The sequence below is a fragment of the Salvia splendens genome, chromosome 16 (genome assembly GCF_004379255.2).
Source record: "Salvia splendens isolate huo1 chromosome 16, SspV2, whole genome shotgun sequence".
Lineage (NCBI taxonomy): Eukaryota > Viridiplantae > Streptophyta > Magnoliopsida > Lamiales > Lamiaceae > Salvia > Salvia splendens.
This window is the reverse complement of record NC_056047.1, coordinates 2,767,108-2,782,274: the sequence shown is the minus strand read 5'-3', so window position 1 is coordinate 2,782,274 and position 15,167 is coordinate 2,767,108. Positions and strand designations below refer to the sequence as shown.

General features: G+C 37.3%; 3 protein-coding genes across 6 annotated transcripts; 1 reads left to right on the top strand and 2 right to left on the bottom strand.

The window, feature by feature from the left end:
- The first annotated feature begins 110 nt into the window (after positions 1-110).
- Positions 111-1,088, top strand: LOC121771279 (LOB domain-containing protein 4-like). The gene is made up of 2 exons (XM_042168062.1): positions 111-521; positions 598-1,088. Exons 1-2 carry the CDS (start codon positions 348-350, stop codon positions 928-930), a joined length of 507 nt encoding a protein of 168 aa, XP_042023996.1. The 5' UTR covers positions 111-347; the 3' UTR covers positions 931-1,088.
- Positions 1,089-1,254: 166 nt separating this feature from the next.
- Positions 1,255-2,914, bottom strand: LOC121771278 (photosystem I reaction center subunit III, chloroplastic-like). Of its 2 annotated transcripts, XM_042168060.1 has the most exons (3): positions 2,463-2,912; positions 1,474-1,797; positions 1,255-1,393 (listed from the first exon to the last, which is right to left on the bottom strand). In XM_042168060.1, the coding sequence occupies exons 1-2, from the start codon at positions 2,831-2,833 to the stop codon at positions 1,488-1,490; spliced, it is 681 nt and encodes a 226-aa protein (XP_042023994.1). In that variant the 5' UTR covers positions 2,834-2,912; the 3' UTR covers positions 1,255-1,393; positions 1,474-1,487. The 2 variants fall into 2 exon arrangements, with proteins under 2 accessions (XP_042023994.1, XP_042023995.1); XM_042168061.1 differs by having other exon boundaries at positions 1,255-1,797; positions 2,463-2,914.
- A 4,212-nt stretch (positions 2,915-7,126) lies between these two features.
- On the bottom strand, positions 7,127-10,416 carry LOC121772618 (delta(24)-sterol reductase-like). 3 transcript variants are annotated; one of them, XM_042169794.1, is made up of 3 exons: positions 10,295-10,416; positions 7,914-9,178; positions 7,127-7,826 (listed from the first exon to the last, which is right to left on the bottom strand). In XM_042169794.1, exons 2-3 carry the CDS (start codon positions 9,159-9,161, stop codon positions 7,383-7,385), a joined length of 1,692 nt encoding a protein of 563 aa, XP_042025728.1. In that variant the 5' UTR covers positions 9,162-9,178; positions 10,295-10,416; the 3' UTR covers positions 7,127-7,382. The 3 variants fall into 3 exon arrangements, with proteins under 3 accessions (XP_042025728.1, XP_042025729.1, XP_042025727.1); XM_042169795.1 differs by having other exon boundaries at positions 10,234-10,295; XM_042169793.1 differs by lacking the exon at positions 10,295-10,416 and adding an exon at positions 9,975-10,005.
- Between the last annotated feature and the right edge of the window lie 4,751 nt (positions 10,417-15,167).

Sequence of the window (15,167 nt, the reverse complement as noted above, 5' to 3'; positions counted from 1 at the left end):
TTATTATATTAAAAGAAATCTCAACAAAATTCGAAGTGGCGGAAATTGAATTCCACAAATTTGGCCCCACAAAATTGCAAGTCCCATTATAAAAAGTACTCTCTCTACCCCTTCAAATAAACCTACTCTCTTAATCTCTTTCCCACTTTCACAAATTCTTAATCTTTTCCTTTTCTTCTTTAATCCCTTTTTGGTGAACGTTAACACCAACTATCTGTTTGTCTCAATTTCTCCATGTAGATTATATTAAACCCAATTAGTGCTCTTGATCACACAACCAAACTTTTTCTTAATTGATTTTGATAGAAAAAATAAAATAAAATTGATCATGTAATTAGGAAAAATAGATGGAAGTGAGCAGAAAACAAAATGCCTCATCGCCGTGCGCCGCCTGCAAGCTCCTCCGCCGGAGGTGCTCGCGGGACTGCGTCTTCGCGCCGTATTTCCCGGCCGAGGAGCCGGGGAAGTTCGCCGGCGTGCATAAGGTGTTCGGAGCTAGCAACGTCAGCAAGATGCTTCAGGTAAGTTAGTTTGGAATTGATCAGATTTTTATTTGTTTCATCTTCTATACTCATACTGGCCCGGCCCGGCCCGCAGGAGTTGCCGGAGGAGCACCGAGGCGATGCGGTCAGCAGCATGGTGTACGAGGCGAACGCGAGGATGCGGGACCCGGTCTACGGCTGCGTAGGAGCCATATCCTATCTGCAGCAGCAGATAGACGGGCTTAGGCAGCAGCTCGCCCAGACTCAGGCCGAGATACTGCACCTCAGGGTGCCGCAGGCCACGTCGCACCCAGCCACGAGTCCTAATTATAGCGGCTCGCAGCTTTCCTATACGTTCGTGTCCCACTCCAAGCCGTCAAGCTACGGCTTGGATGCAGGAGCGGTCGAACACGCGACCTTCAGAGAGTCCATGTGGTCGTCCACTTAGATACCAGAACTAGAACTGCTATTTATATTCATATATAGAAAAATGATATGCTACACACCCGACATAGGTGCTGCTATGAGAGCCTATGACTACTTTTTTTCAATTTGGGCTTGTTCATATTGTTATTAATTATGATTATGATTATCATTATGATTTTATATAGACTCACTATATAGTATAGTTTCATCTTTGCGCAAATTCAAATGTTGACCCTTTATCCATTTGAAATATTTCATTTCGGATTGTCCCATTTCTATTTGAGGTAAAAAAAATTCACACTATATATGCGACGAGACGCCACATAATCATCCAATTAACATTCACTTCTAGGAAACACATTCCTCATGATTTCCTTGGTTAATTAATGATTCCAAATACAAGTCCAAATACACAACAAAGTTTACATGTATAAATACAAGACTTTCTCCACACTACACAACCCCTCAACCTCAACCATCTTCACCTACAACAAAACAAACAATCAACAGCATTAGCCATTGCTCCAAAGCAAGCTCAACCCAATCAAATCCAACCAAAAAATACCCGAAAACGGAGGTTTAAACGTTGGGATCGATGAGTTCTCCGGTCACGAACGCTCTGTAGGCAGCAACGGGCCAGATGAAGCCTCTCCAGGCGAGGCTGTTGGCCAAGGGAACGTCGATGATGATCTCCTTCATGGTCGGCTTCTTCTCGTCTCTGATGGCGATCAAGTAGCTCCGCCCCACCCACCCGATCCACCCGGCAATGTACAAGAAGAGGATGCCTGGGGTGATGAACTCACCCCAGTGCCTCTGGTCGCCACTCACGATCAAGTGGGGCAGCCCATCCGCGCCGCACAGGAGCCCTTGCTTCCCGTAGTTATTGAACCTGTGGCCAAAAATTGAGCCGTTAGTTACAAACTAGAAGCCTAAGGCTAAGCTTATTAGTTTCATAATGTTTAAATACTAACGAATTAGATTGTTTAAAATATTTACTAGGATTGGAAAACCATTAGAAAAGAAAATTAATAAACTAGTAAAATTATATTAATAAACTAATAAAATTCCTTACTTTTTCATATTTATTTTCATGATTTATTAGTACTAGATGATCAATCAAAGAATTACATTAAGAATATATTGACAAATGAGATCAAATTCATTGACTTTTATTAAAGCAAAGGTATATACATTTGACACATCTAAGAACCAAAAAACTAGCATATATTTAAAAAGAACAAATTATAGTACAATTATATATGTAAATTAATTACTATAAGCATTATTTACAAGATTGTAAAAAACTTGTGATTGACTAACATGCAACATCCCTCTCATTTAAATTTTATTTATTCTGATGTTCTCAAACTCATTTCGTTTTTTACACTATTTTTGGTAAATGCGAATTTATTTTCCTGATACAAAAAATTAAGAACCACGTTCCACTACTTTTCTTTCATTCATTTTCTTTATGTTTTTTAAAATTCGTACCGAATCAAAGTGGGACGTCTAGTTTATAATTTGTTTAAGAGCTTATTTTGCCGAGCAGTTTACCTGCGCTCGGTTTTCTCGATGGTGGCTTTGATGGCGAGAGCTGGGGCGCTGTCGGGGGCGTAGAGCTTGAGGGATGACTCGAGCTTCTTGATCTCGTTCTTCTCGCGCTTGGCGAACTGTTTGGATTCCTTGCAAGGGGTGAGTCCGGCGATGTCAGCGGAGGCGGGGAGCACCGGGGCGGAGAAGATCACGGAGGAGAGGGCCAGCGCCGCCGAGAACGCTTTGAGCTGAGACGCCGTGGAGGAAGAAGAAGAGTCTTCTTGGTTGGGGGCGTTAGCTTGGCATATTATGGCGGCGGTTCTCGGCTTTGAGGAGCCCAATTTGGGGGTGGAGATGGATTTGGAGAGGGTGGTGGGGATTGTCAGTGACATTTTTTTTTTCTAGATTAGAATTGAAAATGTGTGTATTTGTGTTGCACAATATGAAGGGAAGGAGATGAATTTTTAGATTTTGGGAGAAGTGGTTCGGAGAGGATAAGGTGGGTTAGATTGTGTTAGGAAGGGGATGCTGACATGGACAGTTGTGATTGGGTGTGGGAGTTGTGATTCCATCTATCCGAACTGGAGTCGTGCTGCCGCCACAAGTTTAAAGATCCCAAAATCTGATGTAGGATTACTTATTACATCCAAGTATAGTATGTAAGTATATTTAATCGAATTTATTCCATAAATCAATCTACATTAGTTATTGACAAAAACAAAAGGCAGAAAAGAACTAAATGCTTGCAACAACATTAGAATAACATAATTGAATATGATCTTTTTCAGCTTAAGTAAGAAATTTTGCTAGTTTTACAAGATTATATACAAAAAAAAATCCACTAAAGCAAATTTTAGTTATAAATTTTCTGCATTATTATTACCTTGAGCCAACTCAAATATTACACATGGAGAAGGCCGAATACTTCCTCCTTTTAACTAATTCATTGATTTCGAGCAGCAGATGGGGTGACGGCTAACACGATGAAGTCCCGAACATCAGAGTAAGCGAAACTAACCGAGCAAAATAATGATTGAAAGACGAATGCGACTCATCTAGATATTTAGCATTTCATCGGGTGACCAGCCATCTGGGCTTGAGTAAGATATCGCTCTTGAAATCGCAACCGCTGACGGAAGTGGACTCGCCTTGATGACGGTAGCACTGGCTAGAAAGGTGTCCATCAATTAGAAAGCAAGGTAAAGCATCTAAATTGAAAATAAAACCATCGGAAGGAGGAAACGACAAACCTTGTAACAAACAACGGCATCATCTGGGTATATCCGGTGATAATCTCTGGGATAGGAAATAAGTAACATAAATAAGTGTTTTAATAATCACAAAAAAGATCAGGAACGTTATATGCTAGCGTCATGGGGCAAGCGGGATGCAAACTTATACCTCGAGCATTTTCAAAGGATCTAGCATTTCTCCATGATTGTGGAGAGCCGGACAGCGGCTTTGAACATGGGATCTCTGCCATCCTTACGATCCAAATATATGTCAAGCATCCTTACGATCCAAATATATGTCAAGCAACCTAATGTTACCTGCATTTAAGGAATAAGAAGAGAGAAAGATAACTGACTGTATATAAGCATCTGGCTTACCAATCTCCGCATAGTAGTTTTCAGCAGCTTCAAAATTCTCCAGTTTCCTAATAAAGTAAAATGGACACAATCTTGTTACAATAAACTTGATATTCACTGTGCTAACGAGATTATTACAAAATCTGTTAGTTGAATCACAAAGCAGCCTTGATGATCAATCTTCCCTCATTATTTACCATATAAGGACATAACAAATCAGTCCATAATTGATAGTATCTCATTCAACCGAGGGAGAAGTAAAAGGTAAGCATTACCACTACATAACAGTTCTCTGAAGAAGCAAGCCTTTCCATATTATCAACACAATTTCGAGCTCTATAAAGATAACATCAGAAGAGTGTCAACCCCCTCCTTCACAAAAATGGCTAGATCTCTTTTGCGGCATGTGTACAAATATCTACAGCAAATCAGTGAAAGTTGGACACACAAAATTAGCCCGATGTAGAGTAGCTCACAATACAACACCTCTTCAGATAAGAAGCCAAAATATCTCAAACACTCATAAACAGAACTCAGGCCATCGGACAAAATTGCATATAGTGAACATCAAATAACTACTAACAGAAATTTAGATAAACCTTATCATGTTCTCTATGGCAGACTCTAACAGATCAGCTCTTGTGGGTGGATGTAGAAGAAACTCATCATCAACAGAAGAATCTGCACCCGCCTTCTTAAGAAAAAGAGCTCTTTGAATAGCTTTCAGTCCATCATTTATTACATTTTCGAGAGGTGCTGGAGGAGGACGCAAACCCCAATACCGGTTTCTTGGGACCTGGATCCAAACAAATTTATTGTACTCCATGTAAGTAATCGCCATCTCAAATAACATGACAAACACAACAAAGAAACAGATGTTTACATGGACACAAGTGGTAAGTTTTAATGAGTAAGACTAGGATCGAGGTATGACATTCAAATGAACAAAAAAGAAACATGTTGAGCTGTGTAATAAACACATATAGAAAGAAATTTAGACATACCAGTCTGGCATGATAAAATGGAAAAAGTTCAGAAGGCTGCATGTTTTCTGAAAGCAAGAAATGATCTACTGCTTCCTTGAAATGCAAATCAAATAGCAACACTAATCCCACCTGTGAATAGACAAACGAGAGTATCTCGTGTGTTATTTCACCATCATTCTCTAGATCTTCAACCAAGGAGATGGCTTCCTTGAAGCTCTTTTTCCTGAGAAGATCTTTGATTTGTTCTTCTCTAGAAACTCTCCAGTAGAAGATCAGCTTCAATACAAAAAATAAGACACAATACAACAAAATAAGCATCCAGAATAAAGCAATCGACACTCAATTGTCAGTTAAAATTGACAATTACTTGAAACTCACTCCCGAATCCATCACGTTTCAACCTTCAGTACCAAATTGCTTACAAGATCAAGCAATCTACTGTACACAGCTGATGCCATGATCTAAACGGAATAACATGATATGAGTACAAACAAATCAAAATTGAGCATCGTCACAGTGGCATATTATACATTCAACTCAAGGTTCAATCACACTATTTCATGCTTTAAATTTACCTTTAGCTTCTACTTGGGAATTTCCGAGAAAACGCAGTGACTCCTTTGAAAAGAGCGATTCTCTTAGACGGTTCGGCTAAATCAGAGTCAATCAGATACAAGTATCCATCAACGAGGACAATGGCTTTACTGATGTGAACGAGCGGGAGGATCAAACTCAACAAGCCCGTGCCAGAATAATGTTTCGGTTCTAAGTCATAACCAGCTCGATAAATAAATTCAAGACTTTGATTTTGACTTTGATTTTATTAACTTTACCAATCCTTCCTCGATTTTCAATACCTAATTTGTGTTTTTTATTTTGATTTTCTTTGGGTCGATTAACAATCGATTATGGTTCCAAGAATTAGAGACGCAAAATCGAATTATGAACTATGATTAAATAGTGGAATTTGAATCCATTCAACGGCAAATGTGGTTATTTGAACAAACAATTATAAAATTAATATTTCATCATACAAGACGTACAAAAATTTGAATATCACCACAAATCAACATATATGTATACCATTTTTTTCACACAGAAAAAAGCTCTCTCATCGCAGGAAAAAGTAGCACTAAACATTAGCTGAATTGTCGGGCTTGAAGATGGGTTGTAGTGGCTGATGAGGAGCTTTGTAATCGGCGGCGGCGACGCTTCCCGGCGGCGGAGCTGGTGCGGTGAAAATTTGTGCGGTGGCATATGCTTCTTTCCTGCCCTTTGCTCTTCCGAAAAGATAACACCCAAATCCTAGAAGTAATGAAAACAGAATCAATGGCAAAGACAACACTATCACCATCCCCATCGCAGAGAGAGAGAGTGAGAGAATGAATTGCGAGTTATTTATTGAGATGGGAATATATATAGAGAAGAAGACAGTGTTTGAGCTGAACTGGACTTTTTCATGGATTTATAGAAGTGTCGAAATTTCCAAAGCCCAACGTTCAGCTTTTAACGGTCACATTTATATTATTGTCCGTGGCAATTTGACTGTGTTGTCACTTAAGATTAGCTGGCATTAATAATTAAAGTTACAAAAGATTTCTGATTTTTGCCACGAAAAATAGACATGATTAGTAAATGATACTCATGGTATTAGGAGTAATACAAATCGGTAAAAATTTAAAAGAAATAGACAGAACAAAAATGGTAGGAAGTATGATTAGTGAAAAATATGATTCACTTATTAAGAGAAACATACACTACAAACAAATAAATAGGAAATAATTTTGATGAATGGACCAAAATAAAAAAATAGATTGTTTTTTATAGACAAATAAATAGGGACTAATTTTGATGAACAGACCAAAATAGAAAATAGATTATTTTTTATTTTTTATAGATGAATAGAGTATAAACTATTGTCGTTTTATATTTTTATATGCATTAGCTACTTCACCTACATGGTGTTATTATTTGTGTGTACTCAAATCAATATGTGAAGGTTTCATTCTATATTGACATGTGAATTTTTGATTGACAAACCAAGCTAAAAACAGAACATAAAATTACCTCATAATGAAATTTATGCCTGTAAACTTATTAGGACCGATAATTCAAAGTAAAGAAAGTAAACCAATTTCCTGTAATAAATTAGGTGAGAGTAACATCACAGGATGGAATAATAGGAGAGGGAGGGATAGTGCACAGCACTTCTTCCCATCTTCAAATCAAAAGTCTACAGAGTTAAACTTAGCAAACTACAGGTCTCAATACATAAAGCAAAAATCGATAACTCAGAGAAAAGGGAGGGAAACAACACAATCCTTCTCGAATTTCATCAACAACAACAGCCAGCATTCGCAGTGTTTTTAATCGGCCTCAGCATCAGGCGCTTCGCAGATAGCCTGCTCAGCTTCCTGAACCTCCTTCTCCGTCTTCCTGCCCTTCTTCGATTTATAGTACACGCTCATGAAGGTGCCCACAGCTCCGTACTTCCTCCTGGCATGCTCGTAGAGGCCAGCGTCAAACATTCTCCAGAAGTTCTTCTCGTTGAGCTCGGACACAGCATACTGTGGCTGGAAACCGTGGTTCTCAATCAACCAGCTCTCCATCCTGCAGACTGCCTCAGACCCGTCAAATTCCTCACCTCTCAGAACTGGCCCGGGGGCGTAATAGACTCCAACATCAGTGTACATTTGAGCATACTGGGTGTCACCCTGTCTGCGCTGTAGCTCGAATCCTGGCTCAGGATACACCATGGTTTTCACTGGGAGTTTGTACAGCCTGTGTGGGCAGAGCCAGATTGGATATACCTATACAGCATTCACTTGTTAGTATAAATACAGAACTAACAACATCGATATTGTAAGACATAAGATAGGAAAATCTAATAAATATACCTCCATCTCTCTGTGGACCCATTCCAGAGCATCTCCCACCTTGTACAGGGGGACGAGCATATCCTGAATGACGTGCATCTCGTGGTAATAGTTTCTAATAGCATCACCCTGAGTAGCCTTGAGGAGGGAGACCTTAGGGGGCATCAACCAACCAAAGAGAAACCTGAACCACCACTGGTCAGCAAAGGGAAGAATGAGTTTCCCCTCCCAATACAAGCACCTAGTATGCCTGTGGTAGTATTCTCTCGTTGGGATATACTCAACAAATTCGCCTTTCTTCAATGCAGTCTGAGCATGCTGGTAGAACCATGGTTTGAACCACCAGCCAACACTGTTGGTCTTGTTTCCCTTCTTCTTGGCCTCTTCCTTTGAAGCATATCTACCTGTCATGAAGACAGCTTCAGTTGGAGAGTAGATCATGGTCTCAACAAAGTCTGGCACCTTGTCAGGATTGTCCTGATCCCCGTCCCTTGGTGTGAACGAATCAATATAACCTTGTGCGAGCTCCTTAAGATTACCCACTAAAGGCTTGTATGTTACCTTCATATAATCCTTGATAGGGATGAGCTTAATCTCAGCTGCAACAAGGAGTCCTAGTGTCCCCTGAGACCATGGGATGGCGTAGAAGAGGTCAGAGTATTCATTGTCTTTTGTTGCTCTAACCAACTGGCCGTCTGCCAAAACAATTTCATAAGCCACGACAGTATCGGAGAACAGGCCATAAATATGGGAGCTTCCTTCGATACCATAGCCATTGATCAGACCTCCAACGGTAAGATCATCGAGCTCTGCAACAACTGCAAGAGACAGATTCATCGGGACAGTGACCCTCGAAATCTGACCCATATTGACCAAAGGCTCAACTCTGGCTACCATTCTCTCCTGGTCAATTTCCAGAACATTTCTGAAGGCAGAAAGATCGACCTCAAAATGGCGAGCACGCTTATAGTCCACATTGCGCATTCCAACAGCAATCCAAGGCTTACGAGCTGTGCAGACTAGACCATCCTTCTTTGGGTTCCTCTCCTTGAGTCGCTTCACAACTTTCTCAACATTTTCGTCATGTTCCTGTTGGCGCTTCTTGAACGATTTGGACTCAGACCACACATCCCCAAGATATGTGAGGAAGTACAGCGTGAATGAAATCGGAAGGACAACAAAGATCACTATTATCCATCGGAATTGGACAAAGTAGTCCACCCAAATCTTCTTCCGCTTGGGGCGTAGAGGGGCCTCTAGATCTGACATTGTGGTAAAGTAGAGACCTACAGATATATTCAAAAAAGTTTTAGTGAGAAAAATGACAAATAATGCTGTAACAGGAAATGAACAAGCATAAGTTCCACTGCAGCATTTATAAAGATTTCATGAGGGTAAGTCAATCAGAATCAGAATATCAATAGATACCAGCAAAAAAATTGAGGTGTGAGATCAAGGAAATTAGGTCATTAATGTGGGATGGAGATACATAGCTAAAATTAACAGGGATATCTAATCCAATTTTAGTTCAGTTCAAACTTCAAAGCCACAACAATTTTGTAAATAGTGAGTCTATTAAGCTGAAAAAAGTCGACTCATACTAACAAAATCAAAGCATATTAGCATTATTTCGGTAAGGAAATTTCGCTAAAAATCAAGAAAGCAGTTCAATCATAATGTGCAACAACAAACTTGACTGGGACTTGGTCAAAAACCACAAAGCACAAGATTGACGCACTCAATCTTGTCAAATCCAGGAACAGATAATAACACACTCAAAATCTGTTAATTTCCGCTCAAAATGAACAACAAAAATTCTGGTGTCAATTAAAGCACCTCGTTTTCGTTTGTATCATATGTATCTATTTGAAAAAATCGCCTTGTTCAACTGTTCAAGTGCAATACACAAAGTTGTATTGGATTTTGCGTATTCAGTATAGTTAAAAAAGAACAAGAAGAAAGATGCTTGGAATAACGATAAAGATGCCTTAAGAAGTCAGGTTTGGATGCAGAAATGTTCATCTCTTTAACAAAAAGAAGATTTTCCAAATTCAGAAGCTCGAGAAATGCACTTATCGTAACCATAATGTAAAACCATGCATGAACTAGCTTGATCTGCAAATGAGGTATAGATGCAGCTCAGTATTCGCAATCAAGCGCATAAACACAAGGAACACACCAAATCAACACCATAAACCCCAAATTTGACCAGATTTCAACAGAGGAAAAGAATCTGATGCCGTTTCTAAAAAATATTCCAAACAATCACAACATTATTATTCTCTTAAGCACCACCGCCATTTCTCAGTGAAGCAAAGTTATTGAAATTAAAGCTCTAAACCTGCATTGATAGCCCACAAATAGCAAGACGGCTACATAAATCAGAGCTACAGAGAGAGTACCTCAGTGGTGAGAGGAGACGGTGTGAAGATTGAAAATGAGTGGGTGATGTGAAATAAGTATAAGCGTTACAACTGAAAATATAATGTATTTGAAAGGGTATTTTAGGTAATGCGGTTAAAAATTTTACTGTGCAAAATTGTTATTATTAAAGTACTCTGCTATGATAATTAAACAGATAAAGTAAGGCATTTTATACGGTAATTAACTGCTACTGACAGCGACGCATAGTAAAATAAAAATAAGTAAAAAACTAAAAACCAATAATAATCAGGTGCTATAGTTTTTGAAAAGAGGATCGTGTCTCGTGACAGACTGATTTTGTATGGTAAAAATGAATATTTAAAAGAAACAGACAAGCCATGTCTATTCAACGGCTAACTTGCTTTTTTTTTTATTTCTTCGACAGCACCAATAATTCTTAATTTCATATGAATAAATATATACGCATTTTGTCAATTATAATTTTTATAGTAAATTACATCCATTTTTATGACAAATGAGCAGTAAGGATGACACTGAAAATGAAACATTCCCCAATTTGTCTCGTTATAAGTTTTTCTAGCCATCTAGTTTCTTGTGGTATATGCTTTAAATTATGCACTCTCTATAGTATTATAATCTTGGTATTTATTTTCAAATTAGGTGAAGATGCCTATGCACACTCACGTAGCAATGATCACAATATAAAAAGGAGTATCCATATTTTTAGTTCAAATGTGTACTTATATCGCGGTTTATTTTATTTTTTATACTACCACGATTGGAGCTCTTTTGTTTAGTAGTGTATAGTAGGAATGCTGATCGATTCAATTAAACTATATTGTAAGATAAAGGACAATTTTATAAGTACTACTAATTAATTAATTTTAAAACACGACAGATAATAATGATACAGGAAATAGACAAAAGGAGGTGAAAATCTCGAAATTGGATCCCACCACGATTCGCGGATTGCTGGCGGTCACGTTCTGTTCAAGACATAAGCACGTGACCTTGATTACAATTCGCCATTACTGATTAATTTATTATTATCTCAATTTAAGTTTTGTTTATATTTAATTTGGGGAGCATTAGGGTGTCATCATTATAGTTAGAGACAACGTACCACCAACCTCGTGCTGCCACGTGGCACACTATCCAGCAATATTAGGGGCGTTTTAGATGAATTTTTACGAATTGCATGATAGTACTATGTGGATGGCAGTGTTGAGTGCTGAGTATTGCATTATTGTCTATAACAAAATAACGGTATAAAAAAGTAATCTGCATGTATATATAGGGGTGTGATAAACTACAAACTCTCTATAATACAAACTATACAAACTTTAATCCTACTCACTTCATACAATTAATCAACGGTTAATATAGGAGATTTTTCTAATGTCAACATTTCCTACAAATCTGTACACTCAGTTGACATCGAACAATCAGAATTTGTACACCCCCGTTGACATAATTTGTACACCCTGTTGACAAAATTTGTACACTCCGTTGACATCAGCCCCCCGTTGACAGAATTTGTACACTCCGTTGACACCAGTTTGTATAGTTTGTATTATAGAGGGTTTGTATTTGATCACACCTCTCTCTATATATATATATAGACAAAACTATATTTAAATACAGAAACGCAGAACAATATCATATGTAGGGCACTTTTAGGTCATAGTTAGTTAATTTTTAGGTCATGCTAACAAAGCATGACCTAAAATGATCTTAGCATGACATAAACCCAAATATTATAATATGACCTAAAATTGTTTAAATATGACCTTTCCGTGTTTTTTGTTATTTATTGACCATTAGATCATCTAATCCTAGGGCCAAGATTTGAGCTGCATTTATGGATTTAAATGCATTTTTATTTTGATCATCTCCCTATATATATAGAGAGAGAGGGGGGTGCGTTAAAATGATAATCATATTTATGGTGATAACCTAATAATCTATCATTTTATGGGTCAAAAATATCATTTTTACTAAAAATGATATTTATACACTATAAAATGATATTTTTTCAGCATACATAGAATGATACTTTTAATCCATAAAATGATATTCTATTTTATAAAATGATATATTTCGTCCATAGAATGATAGGTTATTAGGTTATCACCATAAATATGGGTTATCATATGATCACATCCCTATATACTGCAACTGAAACATTCTATGTCTATACTGCAATACTCAACAATCTACACTGAAATCCACTTATTACTATCACGCAATCTGTAAACGCCTACTAAATAAATATTGCTAGATAAATTTCAAATATTGTTGGATAACGTATCACGTGACAGTACATGATTGATATATGTTGTCACTTTAAAAAGGGTTGTCATCTTAATACAACTTTATATAACGGAGTTGTGAAGTTGCAATGTATAGTGGAGTAGTATTCTTTTCTCCGCTCTACAACGGAATTAAAATATTGTGGATAATCATTCGTTTTACTCCATAAAATTAGTCTATTTTTGTTTTTAATAAATTTTTCTTTCTTGTGAACCTTATTCAGCTAATAAATTATCATTCGTTTCACTCTATAAAATTAGTCTATTTTTGTTTTTAATAAATTTTTCTTTCTTGTGAACCTTATTCAGCTAATAAATTATTAATTATTTTTTTATTAACACCGAAAACAGATAGATTAATAATAATATTCGGTGTTAACACCGAAGGGGGCTTAGATAATAGATTATCACCCATTGGAAAATTTTATATACTACTGCCGTCTGTACTCCTACAAAATTCTTTTAGTAATAAATATTTAAACAAATAATAATATTAATAAATTATGAATATAATCAATGTATAAATAATTTTAGTATATTTAATTTCTTCCATTAACTATGGTCTATGAATAGATATTAACATTATGATTATTAATTTGTGTTTTTCTTATTTTATCCACTGAAATTATTTGCATGCACAAATTAAATTACCATTCCTTGGTTTTATTTTTAGAATTTATATTATATAATTAAAATTCTATTTCACGCTGTTAAAATCTAAAAATAATGTACTGTACTAAGTAATTGTTTAGCTGCAAAAACATTACTCTTTAAAAAATAATGATCGTAACATTCGATCCTCCATTAAGGGCCAACGTCCTCGTTTGGTCACGGCTGGTTCTTTGCCGGGCCACCACTCCGAGTTCTAGTTGGTCACGGCAGATTCTTTGCCCGGCCATCACTCCGAGCGGCCCCAAACGCACTCGTTGGTCACGGCGAGTTCATTGTCCGGCCACCACTCTGAGTGGTTTGAGCTCTCAATGAAAGCACTAATTGATACAGACCAAACATGAGAACTCATCAAAAAAAACTAACTTGTTAGGAAAGAGAGCTCATTTAGTCTATACATCCCACATCGGTTGTTTTCGCAACCGATGTGGGAATTGAGTCCGTAACAGTAGTACATAACTTAAAAGAAAATATACAAATCTACTACTATCACTTTACAATTTTAATTATATATCAATGAGATTTCAATTTTTTTAAACAATAAAGTTTTATCAAGTCCAAGTCCAACTACCCCATGAAGCTGACTTCAGATTCGTGAAGCACGTTTTTAAGGCCATCCACAACGCTGTTCCCCCACCGTTCCTAAACCGTTCCTTAAACTACTATTTGCGGGCCCCACTGTACTTTTTTACTCCATTCCTTAACTAAGGAACGAAACCTGCAACCCTCCGTTTCTTATCCGTTTCTTAACCGTTCCTTAAATTACTATTCATTCAATTTCATTTTTTATTTTTATTTCCAACCCAATTCAATTAAAACAAACACACTTCATTAAAATTAAAATAACATTAAAATTCAAAAAAATAGAAAAAGACATAATTAAAATCCTAAAAAATAATAAATGACATAATTTAAAATATAATTTTATAGAGACAACCAAGAATGAGTTTGTCCCACATCGAAAGTGGAACATAAAACATTCAAGGATGTCTCTATTTATAAAATAAAGACAACCAAGAATGAGTTTTTTCCACATCGAAAGTGGAACATAAAACATTCAAGGATGTCTCTTAAAATAGAGATAATCAAGAATGAGTTTGTCCCACTTCGAAAGTGGAACATAAAACATTCAAGGATGTCTCTATAAAATAGAGATAACCAAGAATGAGTTTGTCCCACATCGAAAGTGGAACATAAAACATTCAAGGACGTCTCTATAAAATAGAGATAACCAATAATGAGTTTGTCTAAACCCTAAAGTGGAACATAAAACATTCAAGGATGTCTCTATAAAATAGAAAAGAGACAACCAAGAATGAGTTTGTCCCACATCGAAAGTGGACACATGAAACATTCAAGGATGTCTCTATAAAAGAGAGACAACCAAGAATGAGTTTCATAAATTCGCAAGCCCATCAAATATATGTGGGCTAATACGAATTTCTAGTATTCATTTATTTGTAAAAATTGTTTTTAAAAGAGAGACAACCAAGAATGAGTTTCATAAATTCGCAAGCCCATCAAATATATGTGGGCTAATACGAATTTCTAGTATTCATTTATTTGTAAAAATTGTTTTTAAATATAAAAAACAATTTTTATAAATAAAAAATATTTTTTTAAAAATTCATTTTTTTAAAAAAATGAATTTATTGCGTCAGCGTGACGACGCCCACTCGCGGGCCGGCGAGTGGGCGTCATGCACGACGCAGGGCGAGCCACGTCGCTGAAGCGCGTGGCGGCACTGACCGTGCCGCGGGTCGTGCCGTCGACACCCGGCACGGCTTGGGAACGACACGGAGACGGAACGCACCTCCGCAACGCGTCGCGCGCCGGTTCCGTTCCGCCGGCACGAAACGCGGAATGCGGGCGGCCCGCGTTGCGGGTGCTCTAAGAATCGTCGTGTCAT